Source organism: Apodemus sylvaticus, chromosome 5, assembly GCF_947179515.1.
Source record: "Apodemus sylvaticus chromosome 5, mApoSyl1.1, whole genome shotgun sequence".
NCBI classification, from domain to species: Eukaryota; Metazoa; Chordata; class Mammalia; order Rodentia; family Muridae; genus Apodemus; species Apodemus sylvaticus.
The window spans coordinates 37,924,707-37,948,282 of NC_067476.1; the positions used below are offsets into that span (position 1 = coordinate 37,924,707).

At 40.8% G+C, this 23,576-nt stretch overlaps 1 protein-coding gene across 1 annotated transcript in view; it reads left to right on the plus strand.

Annotated features, from left to right (window-relative positions):
* Window positions 1-257: 257 nt before the first annotated feature.
* The window catches only part of Galnt5 (polypeptide N-acetylgalactosaminyltransferase 5), a 41,947-nt gene continuing 18,628 nt past the window's right edge, over window positions 258-23,576 (plus strand). The window contains exons 1-3 of the mRNA XM_052181131.1: window positions 258-1,681; window positions 16,216-16,382; window positions 18,600-18,719. Of these exons, the coding sequence (XP_052037091.1) occupies window positions 258-1,681; window positions 16,216-16,382; window positions 18,600-18,719 (1,711 nt within the window). The remainder of the gene's footprint in view (window positions 1,682-16,215; window positions 16,383-18,599; window positions 18,720-23,576) is intronic.

The window sequence follows — 23,576 nt, forward strand, 5'->3', positions numbered from 1 at the left end:
GGCCAGGGAGCGCGCACAAATGCTTGGCTGTGAAATGCCACGCAGGCAGAGAGTGAGTGACAGGCAGTCAGTAAGAGCTGAGCTTTTTCCCACTTGGAAGGCTGTTTCCTGCTAGGTTCTGAAGAGAGGGGCCTTGCTGCTGCTGCTGCTGCTGCTGCTGCTGCTGCTGCTGCTGCTGCTACTACTACTGCTGCCTCAACTCTCCCCACTCCACTCCGGGTAAGCAGAGGGCGAGCTGCAAGGCCAGCCTTTGTACGATGAACAAGATCCGAAAGTTTTTCCGAGGAAGTGGGCGAGTCTTGGCGTTTATATTTGTAGCTTCTGTCATCTGGCTGCTCTTTGATATGGCAGCCCTCCGCCTGTCATTCAGTGAGATCAACGCAGGGATACTCAAAGAAGATATCATGAGGAGGGAGCAGACAGGGTCCAGAGTTGAGCCAGACCGAATGAAGGTCCTTTACACCAGCATCACAGGAATGAGGCTGCCCCGGAACGGAGTGTGGGGTAAGGGGAACTTTAGAAAGGCCGAGAACCACGTACTCAGGGTTGGGGAGGATATAGACCAAGTCCAGATGAAAGGGAAAATGCAGAACCTCCTGGGAAGGAGGAAGGCTGTGCCTTTGTGGCATCTTGCACATCTGCAAACCCTCCCAGTGACAGTTCCCATGCAGAGGACCCAGGGGACAGAGAGCAAGCCTGAAGTCTCCTCCCAGCACAACCTGTCCAAGTGGATCACAGTGTCAGGGTCTGAGAAGAGTCCGTTCACAACTTCAAGAGGAGTTCCATTGACCAAAATAGCGGGACAAACAGAAACCTTGGAGAAAAAACAAGAGGCCCCAAAGAATTATAATGTCAGCAGCCATACATCAAAGCAAGCATCTGAACGGTCCCTGAATGTGACCATCAGTGTCCGGACTGACAGATCAAAGCAACAGTCACAGACAGTAAGAAAATCGAGGATGCACTTTGCCAATCCACCAATCCTGAAATCTGAGGAAGTCACAGTCATAAAGAAAACTGGGGCTCAGAGCAAAGACCTAAAGCATGAAGCCCATAAAGTGCTACCCCTTCTTAAGTTCACTGCTGATATGGGTCATTTAAAGAGCCAATCTAGAAATGAGACACACTTGGGAGGATTGCCAGAAGATGATGCGGCCAAAGTGGTGCCAGGGAACAAACTTAATTTCTCTGAAAGTCATATTGTGATTATAACTAAAGAGGAAGACCCAAAGACAGACACCAAAGAGGTACCTAATTCTAAAACCCAAACTGTGTTTCCTAAATTACTGGGTGGAAGTCCAGATAAACATAACCCCGGGAATCAAAGCAAGACCTCATCCTCTCCACTGGCTTTAAAGAGAGCAGTGTCTCAGTCCAAGCCCACTCTAGCTGGGGTACTCCATAGTGCAAGAAGCAACTTGACTGCCAAAGCCTCAACTGTGGGACACCAGCAAAGCCATGCAAATATCCCTGAAAACCCTGGAAGGCACCACGTGTCCAGAATCGACATGACCCTTTCTCCAAGGGATCTCAACGCTCCAGGTCAGTTTGGGCGCCCCGTGGTCGTTCCCCCTGAAAAGAAGGCGGAGGCTGAGCAGAGATGGAAAGAAGGAAACTTCAATGTTTATCTTAGTGATTTGATTCCAGTGGACAGAGCCATTGAAGACACAAGGCCTGCTGGGTAAGACCCATTTCTCTTCTCTTCCATTGAGCTAAAGACTGGGCTCAGGTACAGACGGCTTCTGTTGCAATTCAATTTTGTGTGAATTTTGGCCACCTAGGGAATTAACTTGACAGTAATTATTTGATGGTAGCCAAATAGTCAACCCTCCACACAGAGAAAAATTCTGCTATCGGAAATGTGCTGTGCTCACGTCTCAGCTCCATTCCTTAGCTTTCCCTTTCCTCCCTTTGTAAAAAATCTGCTTAAATGACATGTGTTTACTACCCATCAATTAATAGTTTAGCTCTAATTACAACTGGAATTACAGCCTGGAAGCTGGAATTCAAATGCCAATTTGAACTTGCATAGTACTGAACAATGGCTTTTTTTTTTTTTTTTTGGCTTCTTCAGAAAATGCTTCTTTTGAACCTAGGTAGTTGGAGCAGGGTTTTCTACAGGGTTCTCAGAAAGAAGGCATGTACAGATGAATCTTTGCTCAATTTCTGATAATCTATAGTTAAGTAGTAAAAGGCATACATACTTTCATTCTAACAGTGACAGTGGAAGTTTTCATGTTGGAACTTTTCATTGTTCATAAGTTTGGCAGGAATATATGTGGGAAATGTTGGTGTATACACTGATAAGCAGCCTCCTGAGTCTCCCTGAAATTAAATCTTAGAATAACAATAAGTAGTGATGACTAGGACAAGAAAAGAGAGGGTTGTTCTCTGAACTTAAAAGTCCTTTTGTTGGTGAGAATAATACACATCTGTGCATTCTGCCACACGAGCAGTAATGTTGGGGAAAGTCCATCAACAACAAGCAAACCTGTCGGATCTTCAGGTGTACACTAGCAAAAACCCTGAGAGCAGAGTTTCCGCGTTACAGGAGTCTGCAAATATGAAAATGAACTCCGTGAGCCTGAGAAAGGAAGGGGCAGCCTGACTTTTTAGATGAGGGCACTCGTGTAATTAGCATCTTTCCACTACTTCATATTAGATGTGTATCGCTTGCCCACAGTGGTCCACACCTCTACAGCATCCCAACAGATCCTCGCATTCAGTACTTCAAACAATTACCTTCTTCAAACGCCTTACTTTCCTCATCACAAGGTAGATCCAGTCACAGAAATGATTCAAATTCAGTTTGAGACTCTCGTTGGTGTATTTATAAGTGTGGATACTCGTAGCCATGTGTTCGCTACTACCAATTAATTAATACTATAGCTCTGATTACAACCTGATGTAATCAGGTTCTTTAAACCAAGCCAGCCTGGTGTCTGGAATGCACAGATGGCAAGACTGAGACTTTGAACATGTGTACTACATATGATGGATTTCTTTGGCTTCTTCAAAAATTTTTTTGTGTTTTTTTGTTTCATTTTTGTTTGTTTGTTTGTTTTTTTGTTTTGAATCTAGGTAGTTCAGACAAGGTTTTGGACAGGGTTCTCAGAAAGAAGGCGTGCACAGATGAATCTTTACTCATGGTAACATAAGAAGTGTATTCATTGTGAGGCAGGTGTCAAAGAAGATAGTTCAGTCTCTTAGCCACTGACGCAGAGCTATTAGCCATATACCATTGGCTTGTCTAGACTAGGCACTGTGCCATCCATACTCCCATGGATGGTGGGAAGCATCTTTGAGAAGAACACAGGAATATTCCCAGAGAATGCAAGTGAGATCCTAGGAATGTAAATGCCTCAGATCATTGACCTAGTTCTTTGAAGAGAAGTGATTAAAATTCACATTCAAAATTCTCTTTCCCTCCCTCCCTCCCTCCCTCTCTGTCTCCTTCTCTCTCTCTCTCTCTCTCTCTCTCTCTCTCTCTCTCTCTCTCTCTCTCTCTCTCTCTCTCTCTTGTCTTTTATGTATTATCTTCCAAAAAGAATTCTAAAATGTTAGACCAGCTATACGCTGAAATTCTACATGTCACAGGATTGAGCACTAGCTACAGTATTCCACAAGGAATTCAGGACAAAGAGTCTCCTTTTAGGCAGTTTTGTTTAAGTATGTCCTTGGTGTCCAGCAGGCTGCTACCAGCCTGGGGAAGAATCAGGCGGGGCACAGCAGCACTGGATACATCTCTAAATAGAGGAAAAGGAGCCAAGAGCAAACACTAATGCTATTACCCAGATGAGTTATTGAAGGCCCCTTGCCTTCCAGAGCTTGTTAATTTATAATTTAGTTTGGGAAACTGGAGTCGTGCAGCCTGAGAAGGCTACAATTGGACTCTGTCTTCTGCAGGAGATTGTCTAGCTGCTGTTCCTGAAACTGACACGTGTGCTTGTGATGATGACTCAGAGAACACGTAGTCAAGTCCCCTCCCTCTTACCACACAAACCACCTTGGATAAATATAGGTGTGTGTGTGTGTGTGTGTGTGTGTGTGTGTGTGTGTGTAGGAAAGATGCCTGGCTTATGCTCTTTCCCCAACCCCAATCAGATGAAGACATAAGACACCAGGAAGTCTATGTGTGAAACTCTCAAAGGATTTCTGGTCCTTTTGTGTTGCTGTTCTTCCTTAAAGGAGGATAAATCATTTTTCTTCTTTTTTACTCACACTTGTAAATTATATGCTCACATGAATATATTTAGAATAAAATACAAATAAAAATATGTGGTACTTTTTAGGTAGACAGGATTTAGAGCAAGGGTGTTTTATTGTAGTGTTTTTAAAACTTTGACATTATTTTTCTCCAGCTTTGATCAAAATTATCTGAAATGTTTTATTCATGCATATAATACTGTTTAAGGTAATAAGCTTTAGTTGTCTTACAGAAAACTATTATAAAACACAGTAATAAAATACATACTTACTTGCATGTGTATGTGGGTAGGGTGCTATAAGATCCAGGCCTCAGAATTAGCTGAAGTTAAGACCACCATAATCTTCAAATTTCAAAACTTTAGGAATCAGTTCCATATGTTTGTATTTTAAAACATAGCTGCTCTTATAGATTAACACAGTGTGTGCCATATTATTTCTGTTGAATACAGATTAAAAAGGGATTAAAAAGCCTGGATTTGCAACATTCATTTCGATTTCATTTCCCTCAGCACAGATAATGACTAGTTTCTAGTTAACATCTTAAGGCTAAATTAACTGATATTCTAGGACAAGTTGACGTTGAGTAGAAGAGACAGGGTTGCCAGGACAACGTCTCCTACTTTAGCCTTCAAGTCAGAATCTCTGTTTCAAACCACCTCTTCCACCTCCTTCCTTCCATATTCCAGAGAAACAGTTCTAAGAGATTACACTATTTCAAGGTCTTATCCAAAAACAAAGGACCCCTGTCTGTCTGCCACTAGCATTATTCACATGGTGTTCTCAGGACTGCCTATGATTCTCTTCCTGGTAGTAGACACCTAGTGCCTATATGCTGTGCTTCCCAAGACATCTCTAGGGTCTCCCAAGGCGGGCTCTCAGCATTGGGGAGCCAGTCTTGTAATACTGGAAAAAATATTTGTAGTTGATGTGTATATTTGTGAGTGTGTATATGGATGTAAGTGTGGATGTGGATGCAAGTGTGTGCGTGCTTGTGTGTGTGTGTGTGTGTGTGTGTGTGTGTGTGTGTGTGTGTGTGTATAATCTTGAAGCTGACTCTGGTTGTCTTGAATTGCTCTTTGCTCTCTGCTTCTCTTATTGAATCAGGGTTTCTTGCAGAACCCTCAGCTTACCGACCCAGCTGATCAGCTTGCCCTGGGGTTTCCATTTCTGCTTCCTCAGTACCAAGATCAGAAGCAGCCATCTTTTGGTGGATTCTGGGGGTTTATGCTGTCATCCTTGTGCTTGTATAGTAACTGCTTTACCTGCTGAGCCACCTCCCCAGCTCCCATGGCTATGTTTTCTATACATAATGCGTCTATCGCCTATTTATTTTATGAGTTTATTTCTTCACAGTCTCCCTCTATAACCTGCTTACGTGGCCTCGCCATTTTTACCCTCACATGCCAATCCAATATTACTCAAAATCCCAATGGAGCATACCTCATCCTGGGCCATGACATAGCTTCAACCAATTAATTCCAGTAGTGTTGAATGTATGCAGACTTCTTTTCACTGAATCACTTTGGTTCCTCAGTAACCAGAGCCTTGAGTATTGTTGTCCTCCACGCTGAAGTTCCAGGCTTCTGCAGAAACTTTTTTCAATTTTACTTCCAACTCCCTGAGGGGACAGCACAGAGCTTCACATTCCAAGGATAAAAGCTGGCACAATGATGCCTTTATACATGTATTTCTCTGAAATGGGTTTTGAAAACTAATGCTACTGTTAAACAATAAATCAATGACAGGTATCAGGTCAAACGAAGCTTTTAATAAGTCACCTAAGTAAATTCCTAATTGTGTCTTGATTTCTTGTTTTGAATATGTGTAGTAAATTATCATTATACCTTAGTCCAGAGCCTGAACTGTTAGCCAATACTTTTTGGCAAACATGAGAAACAAAAGATAGCACTAGGCATTTCCTACGAAACTGCCAAAATTACTAAGGGAAAAGTCTCCGGAATCTTAATGTTGACTGTAGGAAGCTGAAGAAAGCCACAGTTAAAGGAGAATTAAGATGGGGATGGAGACAGACAGTAGATGATCATACATCCTCCCCATCCTCAGGCTTCTTGAATGTTATCAGGCTGAGAGAAAAGAAAATGTTAAAGTCAAATACAATTCAAGATTTTATTTTTATATTGATGAATAATTGTCTTGGTCTATTGGGAATGATTTTGTGACTAATAGTGACTGGAGAACATCACTTGGCATAGATGGTAGAAGCAGTGATATTTCATACCCAGGGAAGAACCCATCAATGACAAGGGAGAAACAGCACCTAAAAGGCTTCCTTGCTGATTTCATGCATGGAGGTGAAAGCACTTAACGGTGTTTCTTCAGCTGCATGTGTATCTGTGCACGTACACTTGCATTTGTCAGAAAATATGTGTGTATGAGGGATTGGGGCTGTTTCACAATTGAGAGAGAGAGAGAGACAGAGAGACAGAGAGACAGAGAGAGACAGAGAGACAGAGACAGAGAGACAGAGAGAGACATGTATATATATATATATATATACATATACATATATATACATGAAAGAAGGAAACGTGTTTTAAAAAGCAGAAGCTAGATCATAACATAGCAATTGTTAAATATGGCTGAGAGATAATTCTGAAGCCTTCAGATGTCCCTCTTTGTCACACTCAGCACAAACTTGAAAGAGAAAGACAGTCAGAGGAGGGAAATAGAAAATACATATCAGACATTAATTCAAAGCAAAGAAAGCTGTTACATGGGTCCTAATTAACATAACATTGAGGACGTTAAAGCAGGTCAGGACACATCCTCCAAATGCTGCCCATGAGCTGAGAGTGTGCTTGGGAGAGCATAATGTGTAGGTAGGACTTTGAATTCACACAGCTTTCTCAGACATCTCAACCATGGCCAAGTTCAACCACCAGCCTCATTTTATCAAATTCTTGATGTAATATTGCCCTGGGTCCTTCTGCCCCAGAACATAATTTCCTGTTGTCCTCCCTGGCTGACCTGTTCCAACAGAGCTTTCCAGAGAAGAATGAGTCTCTCCGCTTCCTCCACCAACGCTAAGAAAACTTAGGAAAAAATAGCAATGTTTACAGACCTTGTTTTGTTTTCTTTCAAAACTAAATGAAAATGTTTCAGCTTCCCTGGAAAAAACATCAATGCCAAACACCAGTACCTTTAAATGGGCTTGCCTTTTAAATGTACCACACTGGCCATGTGAGAGAACTAAGATGGAGAACTGAACATTTGCAAAGTTCTTGCCACTTGAATTCTTAGTCATCCTAAGAAAAAACAGCCCAAGGTTGTGATGGTCGTCATCACCTCAGCCTTATCTCCAGAGGAGCTGGAGCTTTTCTCTAACATTATGGCAGTAATTCAGGCAGTGGCCATTGCCTCCATACACATTTATTAATGCAATAAATGATGCATGCAATCATTTATTGTTGGTCATGAGCCAACAGATCAGGCCAGGCAGCTGGTACCCTTTATCTTTCATGTATGTTATCTCATTTGACTGGTACAACAGCCATCACACACTGATAACGTATTACACCTACTTATTAAAACATGAAGAAATAAATGTGCTTATGCACACACACACACACACACACACTCACTAAAGGAAAGACAAGGGCTCACAGCTCAGAAGTGATGGATTGGATACCAATGCTTAGTCTTCTGATTGGCCATCACTAAGTAGTAATTGCACTTCACCAGTCAGGTTCTTTCTGACCCCAGCTAGTCTACCTCGTAATGATATGCCTAGCCCTCCTTGGTTTGGCAAGCTTCTTTGTGAAGGGAAATCTTTGTCTTGCTGAGACTCATAAGATGTTTACTCTGTTTGACAGTGATACATGTATGTGTATGTGTGTCATATGTGCTTGTATGTTTGACAATAAGCACTTCAGAGCAGCAGTAAGGATAAGGACTTGCCCTGTGTGCTTTACAGAAGAGAAAAGTGAGGCTGGATACAGGAAACAACTAACAGACTCCAGATCCATAAGATTCCCAGCTTCTCATCTGAGTGCTCTGTCCACAGACTCCACAGCCTCCTTTCTTTGATTCCTTATAGTCACATGAGTTTTGGGAAAATTAAGACCTCTCTCTTCTTCGTGTGTAGGCCAGAGGTGAGAAGGAAAACCTCAGGAAATAATGATACTGGCTGAAGAGCCCAAGGCAACCACCTATATCCCAGAGCAGGCGTGAGAAGTGACTTACCCAAGGTTACATGCAGCAGGGCAGGCAAGAAACACGGCCCACAGATGCCCTGCTCTCCCCCAGGATTATTTTTACCCTAGAACTGCACCGTCTTAACTCCTGCCTCTATCCTAATTTCACCCTGACAGCTGCCTGCTCAAAATAGACCATTGTTAACGTGGCGAGTGTTGGTGTTGGTGGGATGTATTTGTGAGCCTCAGTCCGTTCATTCTGATGACACATTCTTGCCTCTGCAACTACAGCATCTCCAGGCTAAAGGCTTTAGTGGCAAGTGGGGGGAGTGGCACTGAATGTTCTTAGCCAGGTGATTTTAACCAAATGTCAAGGATTGTTTACCCTAAAAAAAAAAAAGAACAAATCACAAAAGAAAAATCCTCATATCCCTATACTCTCTTATCAGCAGGAGGCAAAGAGGCCCAAATAATTTTAAGGTCTTAGGAAAGAATATAGTTCCAGACAGAGCATCTCAGCTGGCCACTCCATTCTCCTGATGCTCCTGAAGATATCAGAGTGTAGACAGTGAAGGGCGCTCAAGGCTCCCATGGACGCTGTAGTTGAATTGCAAATAGAAGTTGAAACATATTCCTCCGACCTTCTGTTCAGACCCATAAAGACTGAGACTTGACCTTCATGATGTGTTTAGCTTCTGCTGGAATAAAATGAAAAATTCATAGAAATGAAAGAATGTTATCATTCCCTCAGTGTTCTGACTTGAAGCCGTCTCTGTTCGATAGGCTCCATTCAAATCAAGTCAGTGGCCAAGGACTGAGCACACAGAAGTTGAGGAGGTAAACCATCAGCATTGATAAATGAGCAAGCACTTGGTAGATTCAGATCAAAGACTGCCTGGGACCAGCCAGTGCTTTAAGTCAGAACCTGCGCATCGAGAGAGAGAGAGAGAGAGAGAGAGAGAGAGAGAGAGAGAGAGAGAGAGAGAGAGATTTGAGTTCTCACACAGGCTTTACAGCAGTGCGAGGCATGCCTAGTATTTTTATATCCATTGTTTCATGAAGACTGCATGTTCTATGATGCGAACATCATAGTCTTCATCCTAAAAGTGAATGCCGTAAAGTTATGCATTTTAAGTGCCATGCTGATGCCCAGACAGCCAGTCAGTGCCACAAAGAACAAGACTGAGTTCTTTATTCTACCATAGTAGTTAGACATCAGCTCTTTCGGGATGATGGAATTCCTCACATTTGGGTTCCTAATAATCTGCAGTCTTTGGATTGCTATAGTGATCCAAACCTCGACTCCCCTAAGCAAAAGAGTTTGAGTAATTTTAAACAGAGAACCAGACATGGAGACTGAATACCTAGTCTGTGTAAAAAGTGATCATTCAGGAAAAAAAGTCATAAGTTCTTAATCTCAAAAAACTTCACAAAACTAAATATCATGAACATAGATTAGACGTCAGTGGCAGTTCCCTCTCCTGTAAAAGTATCAGAAATCAAAACTCGGACAAATCAGAAACAAAGATAATTCATTTTACTTGGGTCAGTGGAGAATAAATTGACATGTTTCTACAATCTGAAATTAGATGGCTGTAGCTACTTGTATCTGGAGTAAGCATTACTAATGCTGTGAGCTGTCTGGTCTGACCTGTTGTGGCTGTGAATAAACAACAACAAAAGCTGGTTTGTCACATACTTGGCACACATTTAGGCTGTTTACTGCTATAGGAGATCGGGTTTCTAAAAGTGCATGACCTAACACTGCCCAGTTTTACGCACAAGAAAGTCTTCCAAATATATATCTGGGAGAGAGTTTTTCTTTGAATTCCAGAACATTCTGAGTTATCTTACGCCAAGAAAGCAAAGCAAATTAGTCGTTCCTGCAGGCAATATTGAATCTAGTGCCCAAATGGAGCTGTTCACAAGAGCATGGGAGTTGGGGTTCACTGGTGAGACAAAGCTGTAGACCCAGACCCTAGAATAACTGCTTAGTGGTTATGAAGAACCAGGGGTATGCTAAGAAAGAAACTGAAGGGAAACAGCCACCAGGCAAGGCTGAACATTACAAGAGTATGAAACCTCAGGAGACTGGGAAGATATCCAGATGGACTTAAAGAGATAGTACATGTCAGTTATATCAGTTGCTGCTGTAAGATTGCTCAGTGTAAGGAGTGCCTGCCCCCTTGGTAATTTTAAGTCATTGACATCTTTGTCAGCTCTCTGAACCATCCCTCACACTCATAAGTTTGACTCCATCCTTCAGGAAAGGGAGAAGAGGCTGACAAATTTGCCCCTTCCTGCGTACCTAGCTTTCTTTCTCTTTTTAAAAGATTTCTTTTTTTTTTAATTGACAAGTGTGCTTTATTTCAGCATTTAGCTTTTTATGTCTTGGTTTATTTTTTAATTAATTAATTAGTTTATTTAAACTCTATATTTTATCCTCCTCACCCCCATCCACCCTCCAAATATTCCACATCCCATACCTCCTCCCCACCCCCTGTCTCCATGTGGATGTCCCTACCCCCACCACACCTGACCTCTAAACTCCCTGGGGCCTCCAGTCTCTTGGGGGTTAGGTGCATCATCTCTTAATGAACACAGACCCGGCAGTCCTCTACTGTATGTGTGTTGGGGGCTTCATGTCAGCTGGTATATGCTGCCTGTTTGGTGATCTAGTATTTGAGAGATCTTGGGGGTCCAGATTGAGACCACTGGTCCTTCTACAGGGTCATCCTTCTCCTCAACTTCTTTCATCCTTCCCTAATTCAACAACAGGGGACAGCTACTTGTTGGGTCTTCTGGAGTACAGTTATGCTAGGCCCCTTTTTGTGAGTGTTCCATTAGCCTCAGTAATAGTGTCAGGTCTTGGGACCTCCTCTTGAGCTGGATCCTACTTTGGGCCTGTCGCTGGATCTTCTTTTCCTCGGGCTCCTCTGAATTTCCATCTCTGTAGTTCTTTTAGACAGGAACACTTATGGGTCAGAGTTGTGACTGTGGGATGCCCCCCTTCTCCCTCATTTGATGCTCTGTCTTCCTCCTGGAGGTGGGCTCTCTAAGTTCCCTCTCCCTACTGTCCAGCATTTCATCTAAGGTCCCTCCCTTTGGGTCTCTCACCTCCCAGATCTTTGTTGCATCCTGCAGCATCCCCCCTAACCTCCTATCTCCTGAGGTTGCCTGTTTGCATTCTTTCTGCTGGCCCTCAGGGCTTCAGTCCTTTTCTCTCACTCAGTACCAGATCAGGTTCCCTTCTCCCTCACCCCAACTCCCTTCCCTCCCATCCACTCTCCCTCCTAAATCCCTCCCTCCCTCCTTCCCCACTTGCAATTGCTTTCTTCTTCCTCCCAAGTAGGACTTCAACTTGTTGACCTTTTTGAGTTCTGTAGACTGTAATTTTGGGTATTCTGTACTTTTTTGTCTAATATCCACTTATTAGTGAAGACATACCATATATGTCCTTTTAAATATGAGTTACCGCACTCAGGATGATATTTTCTAGGTCTATCCATTTGCCAGCAAAACTCACGATGTCCACATTCTTAATAGCTGAGTAGTATTCCATTATATAAATGAACTACATTTTCTATATCCATTCTTCTGTTGTGAGACATCTAGGTTTTTCCCAGCTTCTGGCTATCACAAATAATGCCGCTATGAATATAGTGGATCATGTGTTCCTGTGGCATGGTGGGGCATCTTTTAGGTATATTCCCAAGGGTGGTATAGCTGGGTCTTTAGGTAGATCTATTTTCAATTTTCTGCGGAACTGCTAGATTGATTTCCAGAGTAGTTGTACCAGTTTGCCATCCCACCAGCAATGGACGTGTTCCTCTTTCTCCACACCCTCTCCAACATGTGTTATAACCTGAAGTTTTGACCTTAGCCATTCTGATTGATGTAAGGTGGAATCTCAGGGTTGTTTTGATTTGCATTTCTCTGATCACTAAGGGCTTTGAACATTTCTTTAGGTGCTTCTCAACCATTCAAGATTCCTCAGTTGTGAAATCTCAGTTTAGTCCTATACCTTTTTTTTTTTTATTTTGGATATTAGCCCTCTATCAGATGTGGGGTTAGTGAAGATTTTTTCCCAATCTATGTGTTGTCTATTTGTCTTATTGACTATGTCCTTTGCCTTACAGAAGCTTTCCAGTTTCATGAGGTCCCATTTATCAATCAGAGTTCTTACAAAACAGTTTACAAAACTCTGTCTCTTCCTGCATCTGGCTTGGACTAATGATTACAATAATAGTCTCACCCAGCCCCTTCTCAGTCCTTCCTGCTCAACACCACAGCTTCTGAGAATTGAAACCTTACCTTAGATATATAAGATGGCTTATAAAATACATTTCAGAATTTACTTTTTATGTTTCCAAAATTTTCCTTCAACTGTTGCTGATTATACAATCAACTACATTTTTTATTAATCCTTGACAAGTCTTCAATTGGTGGCTTTCCTTGTTCTAATTCTTTTCTAAATTTGATTATCAATATTTAATTCATGACAAACTACTACACCTAATATTTTATGGATTTCTCCAAAAAAAATTACAAACATAAAGAAGCTCCAAGCATGTTTTTTAAAAGAAGGAAAGAAAGAAACAAGAGAGTAAATGGCTAACTTAATGTTTCTCTAAGTTATAACTAAACTAACTTTTGAGTTAGGGGGAGAGAGTCCCACATTTAAAACATATAGGTATGTTACCCTCCAAAAGAATAGCTATTTCTTACTTTGATTTGTTAAATTCTTTGGGGTAAACTGATAGGCATGTCTCTTCAAAGAGTTGTATTTACTTCTTGATTCCCACAGATGAGTACATGGTATGTGCTTATCGTATTCCATGGCTGCCTGCAGATACTACGAACTGGGTTCCTGGAACAGAAACTGAGGGATGTATGGAGAAGGGACGAAAAGAAAGAGGCCAGGATGATATTTTACTGATCGAAGCCCCAACTTTAATGGCGGTCAGAACTTTTAACAGTTTGGGCAAGCCCCTCCCACCAGACTCCTGGGCCAAGTTGGCTGGTGGTCCTTGGCTAGACTGCTCAGGCAGCTGGGTGGGTCGCCTGCTTAATTCAGGAATTCGTAGACCTGGAGGAACAATGAACTTAACCTTCACTCTGAGCTTCTCCACCTTAGGTGGAGCAGGATCCTGACTAGCACGGGGATTCCTTGCTCACCATAGGCTGGGAGAAGTTCACCTTGACCAATGTCAAGTACACTCTTAGCACTCCACACTAGGATAAAAATTCCTGCTGTAATAGAAACACCTGGAATGTTTGTCTTGAAGATACCAATAGAAACAATGTGGATGTTAGGGATGTTTGTGAGGGTCAGAAAAAAGTGAGGCCCTCTGCAGAGACGGTTCCTATCACTCCTGGGGACATTTATGTTGTCACTAAAAGATACTGCTAAAAATATGGGCTTGGAAAGTGTTTCTCCTGATGGCTTGCAAAGATTCACAGGCAGGTGACTGGGAACTAGAGAAGAGGTGATGCGTGTTATAGAGTGCAAGGAGCTTGACCGAATTGTGTCTTATAACACATAAAAATGAACAGAAATTGGAGGTGATGAACTTGGATATCTGTTAAGGGGATGTAGCAAGCACAGCACTGAAGGTGTGACCTGGTATTTTCTTTCTGCTCATAGCAAAATGCAAGAGAAGATAGATTAGGAGAAACTTTGGAGCAGAAATCTTAGGTGTTAGAGCAACCACAGGTAATTAATATAATCCTTAAATATAGTCAGGAATGCTCCTGCTTTACAGAAATTCCAATACAGGTGCTCTTTGTACAGAATAAGATTAATTTAGGCAACCTGCTATTTTACATTAACAGTAGAATCAGATTAAGACATCTGATTGAAATGTGTTATTTTGAGTTTACAGCACCTGAAAGTGTAGCATGTGTTCATTTGAGCCCTCTAATATTTTCTTAAGTTTAATCACATATTATGAGGAGACTGAATTAGTTTTAATGTAGGAACTTACATTCCCAAACGGATGGGCAGTGAACTGTGAGTTAGTCTGTTATCTTTTGTTTTATTTATGACAAAGAATCTCAATGTCTGTGCAAACTTTCTGCATGTTTTCTGGGGTTGAAGTTGGGTGTGATTCTCCAAAGCCTTTGCATAATACATTAACCAGCCACTTTAGGAAAAGACTGAAAGTAAAGACCATGGTGAGTTTCCTTGTGTTTCTTATGAACAAGTGCTGTATTGGATATATATTTAATCAAGACGGTTTTTAATACATGCTTTGTAGTTGGCAAATTAAAGTTCAAAGAAGTTATTCAAGCCAGTAATTAGGGATAAGTGATATGCAGCCATATGTTTATTTGATTCCTAATCCAAACTCTCTTAGCATGGAACCCACCATAGACCAATGAAGTGAAAACATCATTTTACATTCCCATGAACGTTATAACCATGGAAATGATGCTGAGTGAATCACTGATCATCTTGTGCTTCATTTTGCATCATTTAAAGAAGTATGTGATAATTTATTACACAATTGCATCTCAAGCAATTTCCATGGTATTGAATTAAATTATGTTCACAATAGTACGTTGCCAACCATAAACAAAGAACAAGCAAATATTGTTTGTTTAACTATAGCATTTACTTTTATCTTTGTCTTATTCATTAAACTAACAAAAATGAGTCATGGTACTTGACAGATGCTCTGGTTCTCACAAATGTTACATCTGCTGCTAGCTGTGTTTATTCTGGGGATCTAAACTTCTATGGTTACTTCTAGGGCCAGTTTAGACCAGAGTTTCAGTCCCAGATACAGAACCTACTAACAACATAACCAAGAGCCTATATGTCCAAGATTTTGCCCATATATCTATTAAAAAGGGAAAGAGGTCTGAGACTTACACTGAAATAAGTCAGAGTGCTTAAGTATTTATTCACGTGCACCACTGATTATTATTTTACTAAGAGGAGGTGTGTTAGCAGAAGGGCAAATACACTTTGGGCAGTCTCACTAAGAGCTGCACACTAACAGTGACACAAGCCAGACAAAGAAAATGCTACAATGAGGTAGCCATGAGTTGCAGAGCCTATAGGAGACCATGTCCAGGTATAGCCCACCAAGCACCTCTTAGCCTGTCTATCATTTGCTAACAAAATGATTTCAAGCATGGCTACTCTGAAGCAGTCACAGCAAGGGACTTTCAAATACAGAAATGGGAGAGGGTACAATTATTTGGTCCATGTACACTGTGCCAAAAAATACTTTCATAAGCTGAGTGGAGTGAAAGATATCACTTTTGCCATTTGGCGGATGGCTATTTATACAAGCAATCATAAGCTACTTTGTGACACTAAATAACACATAAGGCTCTCTTCTTATATATAATTTAATAATGATAGCAAGAGCTACTGTTTAGTAAATGCCTGTGCCAGGAACTATGGTAAATGGTTTCTATGACAATCACTGGGCTCTGAAACTCTAAGAGGAACATTACCTTGTTTGGCAGGTGTGAAAACTGAGACACGGAAATAATAAGCTATTGAAGTTAATTTCTTGGTCATAGGATTAAAGTAATCTAACCTCCTACAAAAAAAAAAAACCCATCCTTTTCACTGTAGTGTTATACCTCCAAAGGAGGCCTCATGTCTGCCACTGTTAGTCCTTTCAAAAAATGCTATTGCCCATGCATACAACAAAATGAACATAGTACTCAAATAAACTGGTAATGTGTGTGTGTGTGTGTGTGTGTGTATGTGTGCTTGTGTGTGTGTGTGTATTGCACATGTGCACATATGCGCACTTTGTGTACAGATTATTCAGGACCCTTGGAGATCTCAGTAGCATATCTCTTGTTCTGTGATTATATCCTGGCACAGGTGTGCAGAACAACTAGTTCACAATGACCTCCCAACCACCAGCATCATCATGTGCTTTGTGGATGAGGTGTGGTCCGCTCTCCTGAGGTCTGTGCACAGCGTCCTCAACCGCTCCCCTCCACACCTCATCAAGGAGATTCTGCTGGTGGATGACTTCAGCACCAAAGGTAAGAAAGCCTTCTTGGATTCTGCCTGAAAAGCTAAAGCTTGATGGAAAGCAATCGTCGTTTTGTTGAGCAGGTAATTTAATGAAACTTTAGTATTTGTAAGTGCCAAACTATTGTTTCATGTGCTGCCATGAAAATATGAATCTAAGCACCGGTCATATATTATTAATGGAAGCTAGAGGGACGGCTTAACAGTTAAGAGCACTGAATGTTCTTCCAGAGGATCCAGGTTCAACTCCCTGCACTGACATGGGAGCATAAAACTATCTGTAAGTGCAGTTTCAAGGGGCATCCAACACCCCTTTCTGGCCTTAACAGGCAATGCATACATGCACTACATAGATGCAGATGTAGGCAAAACATTTGAACAAATCCATCTTTAAGACTATCATTGGTTATCCAGGGATCTGCTGTGCTACATGTTTCTGCCATTCCCATTGGGACCTACTTACTGTGCAGGAGTTATTTTCATGTTGTGACTCCCTGAGATGGTCATTTGAGTCCAGAAGATGATGAACAATTTATTTTTTATGGACTATAATGAGCAAAGTCCACCCTGTCCGTTGAAATATTTTCTAGTCAGTAACCAGTTAAACTCTATGGAAAGCAAAGAAATGGAAATCCCTTGGATGCCTCTGAAGAGGAAGGAAGATCCTGTGTGCAGTAAAGCTCAGAGAAGACACATTTTCAATGGCTCAAAAAGATAGCCTTTCTAGTGCAGACTGGAAGCAGAAGCCACACCAGTTTTTAAGATTCCATTTGTTTTCATTTGTTACATGGAAGGCTTTGGCTCTTTGCGTTACCAAAGTATCTCTGTGTATAGGAAGTCATATAGTCCCAGCCATGCCACAATGACAATTCCCAAAATGTCCCATACTTTTTTGAACTAGAAAAAGAAATACTTGGGTAGTGATGATAGCGAGACGACTGAAGCTTGATCTGTAAGCATGATGACGTGTGTGCTGTCTTTGCCCTGTTGTTACTGCCATGGCCACAGAGATCTCAAGAAGCAGGATGCCAGAAGAGAGTGGAAAATGTTGATGAGGGATTGGGAAACCAGACAAAGAAGTAGTAGTCAGCCACCAAGCAAGAAAAGCCCTTTGACGCGGAGCAGAGCCAATTTGGTTTTTTTTTTTTTTTTTTTTTTTTTTTTTTTTTTTTGGTTGGTTTCGTTGTTGTTGTTGGTGGTGATTTATCTTTTGTTTTGTTTTTTATGGACCCAGAGTCTTGTACAGTTTCAGGGTCCTTTTTAAGAAAGACACACACACACACACACACACAATTAGTAGGAAATATGCTGTAAATACATTCCAGGAAAATCAGTGTTGTGGCACAGCACATACCTGCAATCCTAGTACCCCGGGGAAGAAGCGAGAGAATCAAGAATTCAAGTTTAGCCTGGAGTATATTGTGAAATTCAGTCTCAAAGAAAGAAAGAAACTATGGAAGGCATTCCTACCCAGTATAGTTGTCAATAGCCACAGATGTGATTGTAACTATATCCTTAAGCGTCTCTAAAATGTTCCTTGGCGGAATCCCTCTACAGCCAACTAAGAAGCAAAGATACTCTAGGATGAGCTGAAGTCCTAAGTCCTGTGACCCAATCTCTTGTGGGCCAGGACTGGGATTTGATTAGGCAGGTCTGTTCCCATGAGCACAACAGAGATTGTATAACTGGCAGTCGCTTACACCGAATCTCAGGCTGATTTCTTCAAGCTGTACACAAACCAGTCAGGGCTGCTTTCCTTCTCATGGTGAGAACTGCATGCCAGGAAACTGCCCACAGCCACGGCCACATCAACCAAGCAAGTCCTTCTTCAAAATGGAGAACCCAGCTGCATGTTTTCTTATGTAAACACAGTACTCTAATTTCTCTGCCCAAAGATCCTTAAATATACTCAATAACTCTCTCATCACTAAGAAGTGTTAGTGGGAATGGTAGCTCTTAACAAACCAAAATTGTACTGTCTTCTTCAAACTTTTCAAATTTATACACTCAAGTCAGACTCCTTTCTTGGATTTGAGAAATTGGTTAGTTTAGAATATTGAACCCACATAAATATTTTCAGTAAGATGACATCAAATAAAATTATGGATCCAAAGTTAAAATTTGGCAACTAGAATGACATCATACATTTTGACTTGAAATTGCAAAAAATGTTCTTGGTAAATCCAGTTAATTAAAGTATTTTGGGTTTGTTCTTTTCCCTGATATAGACTACCTAAAAGCTGATTTGGATAAATACATGTCTCAGTTCCCAAAAGTTCGGATTCTTCGCCTCAAGGAGAGACATGGCTTGATCAGAGCAAGGCTGGCTGGGGCACAGAACGCAACAGGTAAGAAACTGCCCCACCTCCCAAATTGTGTTCATCACAATTTTGCTTTGATTTATAATGTTTTTCAAGCAAACACAGAATATAAAAGAATATAACTAAAAATATCCTTGTGTGCATATTAATTTCTAGACCTTTGACATGAAATGTAGCTATCACATACGGATACACACACACACACACACAGAAAGAGAGAGAGACAGACAGAGAAAGACAGAGACAAAGAAGGGGAAGTTATATTAACTGCTTTTTGTGGGCCTTTAAAAAGGACTTCCTAACTCAGAGATAACCTAACACCATGGACCCATGACACTACACACCTAAGTTTTCCCTGGGCATTACAGTAAAAAAGGGAGATTCTCTTAAATAAGTATACTTTTACATTGAAAAACAGCAAATACCTATAAATGTTCTTGTCAACATTCCTCATTATTCCCAGTGTTTTTCTTTTTTCTTTTATCTTTTTAAGGAATTATTTATTTTATATAAATAAGTATATAAGTGCACTGTAGCACACCAGAAAAGGGCATCGGATCCCAATACAGATGGTTTCGAGCTACCATCTGGTTGCTGAGAATTGAACTCTGGAACTCTGGAAGAATTGTCAGTGGTTTTATTCGCTGAGTCATCTCTCCAGGCCATTCCCAGTGTTTTTCAATTCAAGATCTTTTCATATTTCATGTTCTTTGGTTATTTTACCTATTGGTTAGTTCAATTATTTTAATTTCCAAGTCTAGTCTTGTCACACCTTGCACTGACATATTATTGCATTGTTTTAATATTTCAGGCAATGTACTTGTACAATTGACCACATTCTGAAATTTTGGTTCTCATGTTGCCTGTAAGATAAATGATTTGCTTATGGTCAATACATACCGTGTGACCACAGGTCACAGCAGTTGCCTATTTCTTGTTTCTTCCTATACTGTTAGGCTGGCCCACTATTTGGTTATACAGAGTTAAGATATTAACAACTACACCTCTCCTATGGGGGTTGGAAGTAACTTGTGGGTTAATCCTCTGTTTCAGAAGATTAACCTAATGCTCACACATTTTACACAGGGCTTTAATATACACTCTTGTCCCTCACTTATACCAATCATTAGAATGTGGGACTATAAAACAGCTTTTCTCTATTGCTTCTTTTTTTTTTTTTAAGCTGGCATTTGTGTGTAGTGAAGAGATCTCTTCCAGATCCTATCTCTTTTCCTCTCCTATCATCTTTTCTACCCATCTCTTCTCCTACCCTTCCCCTAACCTTCTCTACGGATCAGATAGCCTGCAATTCTGGTTCTGTAAATAGCACTTCTCATTCTCTCGAGCTGGTCAGTGGTAGTGGAGGCACCTGCACCCAGACACCCAAGTCCACAGTCTACATTCTCCTCTACTACACTCCTTATTGCTTGTAGGGACTTATTGACCCCTCCCTCTCTGGAATCTCTAGCATTGCCTGTCTCTATCAGATTGGTGATAAGAAATTCTCACGATACTCACTGGAGTCTTCTTTCCTTGTAACTTTACCCCAAGCATATTCTTGTAATCCCATTGGTTTTCCAAAAGTGACAATCCCTTTGTGTGTTAGTCTAGGTTCTCTAGATGACAAGAACTGGGAGACTGAACATATAGTAAAGGGAGAGTTTAGACTGTCTTACACAACACAGTCTAGATAGTCCAACAATGGCTGACACACACAGAAGGGTCTGAGATCACAGTCCATGAGGCTGAGCATTTCAGTTTGCCACTGAAGGTCTAGAGAATTCCTGACATTTCTGGGGAGATAAAACACCATATCTACTCAACTCAGATAGGGAACCAGTGAAGTATAGATACCACCAATATCCAAATTTATGAACCTATGAGGGTTTTATCAGGGATGAATGGTTACTTACAGGAGCAGAAATAACTCAAAGACAGCTGTATCACCAAAGCTCAACCCAGCACGAGGGATGGCTTGCAAAAGTTAGGAACTTAGGGACACTGCACAGCCTTCAGGGAGCTCAGCAGGTTGGAGAGCAGCCTTTCCTGGTAACTCAACTGGTCTCAGCTTCCAACAGGCAACTCAGCTGGTCTTTGTCTCTTCTAGATAGTTCACCTGGTCTCTGCTTCTTTTAGGCAGCTGGATTTGTCTGAGTCATCTCTCAGCACTCTTTTCTGTGGTCCTTCGATTTACAGATAAGGGGGGGGGGGCTAGTAAATCTAACCAATTTCAAGGACTTACTGAGGCTATTTGAGTTGTTTAATTCCTGTCTCAAGAAAATTTCCTGCGCTCCCGGTCTCCCCTCTTAGAACACCACTATTTTATCTCCCGTTAACATTCTCTCTTAAGAAGTAAGGTTTTAATCTCAAAGTAAACTTCTACACAAGAGTGGTCCCTGCTCCACACTGGAGATTCAAAGAAGCTAGGTTCTGATCTTAGCAAGGAAATACAGAAGCTGCAGCAGAGTAGACAACCTTTCTAGCAAGAGTGGACTGAGCAGGCAAAAATCAAGCTCCCTTCTTCTATTCCTATTAACTGGGCTGCCCTGGAAGCTGTTTGCCAGCTTTTATGGTCAATCTTCCCACTTCAATTATCTTGATGAAGAAGTTGTCTTACAAGGTGCCTAGCAGATTGTCTTTTGAGTGATTTTCGATCCAGTCAAGATGAACCATCATCTTTTATAGTAGAAATTTTAAGTGAATAACAAATGAATCAAAACAAAATTGGTGATAGCTAAGATTTTTTATATTTGTCTTTATTCTCATTTATCAATTACGATATTAAATATTAAACCCAGGGTCTTATACATGTAAGCCTTGTATCTTACTATGTTATCATTGAGCTATGTGCCCAGAAGTAACTTTAGGGTATTTTTATCATGTGTTCATTGGACGAAATAATGCTTCATTATGAAATTCTATGCGTTTGTATCACTTACATTGACATGGCCTATCCCTCATCATCTGCACTTCACAGACTGTGTTTGAAATTTTAAATGTCTCTCCGAGATTAATTTCCTCAGTAGAGTAAATCTATGAATAATGTGAAAATATTATAGTTAGGAAATAATTTAGAAAAGGAACTTATCAGCTTACACGTGGCTAAAAAATATTCACATGTGCAAGTATGGATCACAGATATGAACTGGACACTTCCAAAGCAAAGAAGGAATTCATATGTCCTGATGAGAACTGACCAGGGAGGTGAGTGGTAAGAGGTTCATTTGGAAGAAGTAACAAACATAAAACTTCTGTACAGTTCTGTATGCTAGGCTGGAAAACCATCGAAGGTCAGTGAAGAGAGAGCTAAATTGTCTGATTTGCATTTTAAAAGCTCAAGCTGCCTCCATATACAAAATGGATATCAGAGAGATGAGAGGAGAGAAGCAGAGAGTTCAGTTAGGAGGCTATTACAGTTGTCATGAACCAGAGAGGAACAAGGGCAACTGGAAGAACAGTAAGATTCATAATTTACACTGGGCATGGAGGCTACAGGATGCACCATCAGATAAGACGAGCTGAGAGGGGAAATGAGAAAAATTAAAAAAAAAAAGCAGACACCAGCAAGAACAACAAAAAGCTTTGAACTGAAATCAGAATAACTTGACGGATCATGGTCCCATGACTAGAGGAGTAGGTTTGTCATTGTGTGAGTTCTTATATACCCTGTGATGACTTTAAAATGAAAATCAGACGTCCATGAGGAGAAACCTATTGAAAACAGAATGAAAACCATGCTGTTTATCAATGAGATTTCCCCCATCCCACAGAAGGAACAAAGTACGCTGGCAATGCCCTCCTAAATAGGCCAACTATTAGACAGTGGCATGGGGTAGGGCACTCTCTTCAGATGAACTTGGTCAGGAACAGTGGCAGTCAGTTGAAGTTCTCTCCATCAAATACTGTCCTTAGGTTTAGTGACTCCAAATGTAAAAATTTGAATTAGTGTCTCACATCATCAATGCCCTTGAGGACATCGACCTGGTGCTCAGTGACTGAGCCATTGACAAGGGCTTCTGATAAGAAACAGACTTTACATCACAATCCAGGTCCATGCACAAATACATATGTGACACAGAAGAATCTTCAAACAACATTTGCAGCACATTCTACCTTCCTGTCTATGTTACTGGACAGTCCCACCATATGGACTGAGTGCTTCTCTAAGGTTCACAGACCTACATCTTGAAAACCCCAGCTCTGTGTTTCCTAACTCCTCGCTGCTCCTAGTAAGAAATTCTGCACAAGGAATGTAAAGAGGACACTTCTCTGGCCTCTAAGTGTTGTATGACTACCCCATTGTAAATCACAGCAAAACACATTTCTTTAAGACAAAAAATTTTGAATGATATAGAAAACCACAGGTCCATTTTAACACTTAAAATAATTGTATATGTATATACATTTGTACAACCAATGCTCCTTAATGCACCAATCGGTTCAAGCAATTTTGGATGAAAATATTTTTTAAAAAAAATTCATTTCTATTGCACTCACTCAGAAAGCTTGGTATTGCAACTATTTACATAAGATTAGGTATCATAAGTTTTCTAGGGATGGTTGAAAGTATGCAAGAAATAGTACACTATTATATATAAATAAGCAATGTCAACTCCTGAGAATGGTTTTATGCTTTGTGAAATACTAAGAGATCACTCCACATATTAAACAGTAAATAATAAATTCATAAATTATCAAATTGCTATAAAGATTGAGAACATTTATTTTCAGTTTCTGTTCCTATCTCCTGTGGAATGCATGATTTTAATGCAATGCTTTGCTCAGCATTACTGGATGGCCAGTGTCTGAAAGCTTGGAGAAAAGTTATCCCATGATAGTGTTGGTATCCTGACTAATTCCCTCACTCCTGGAAGCCAGCCTGGC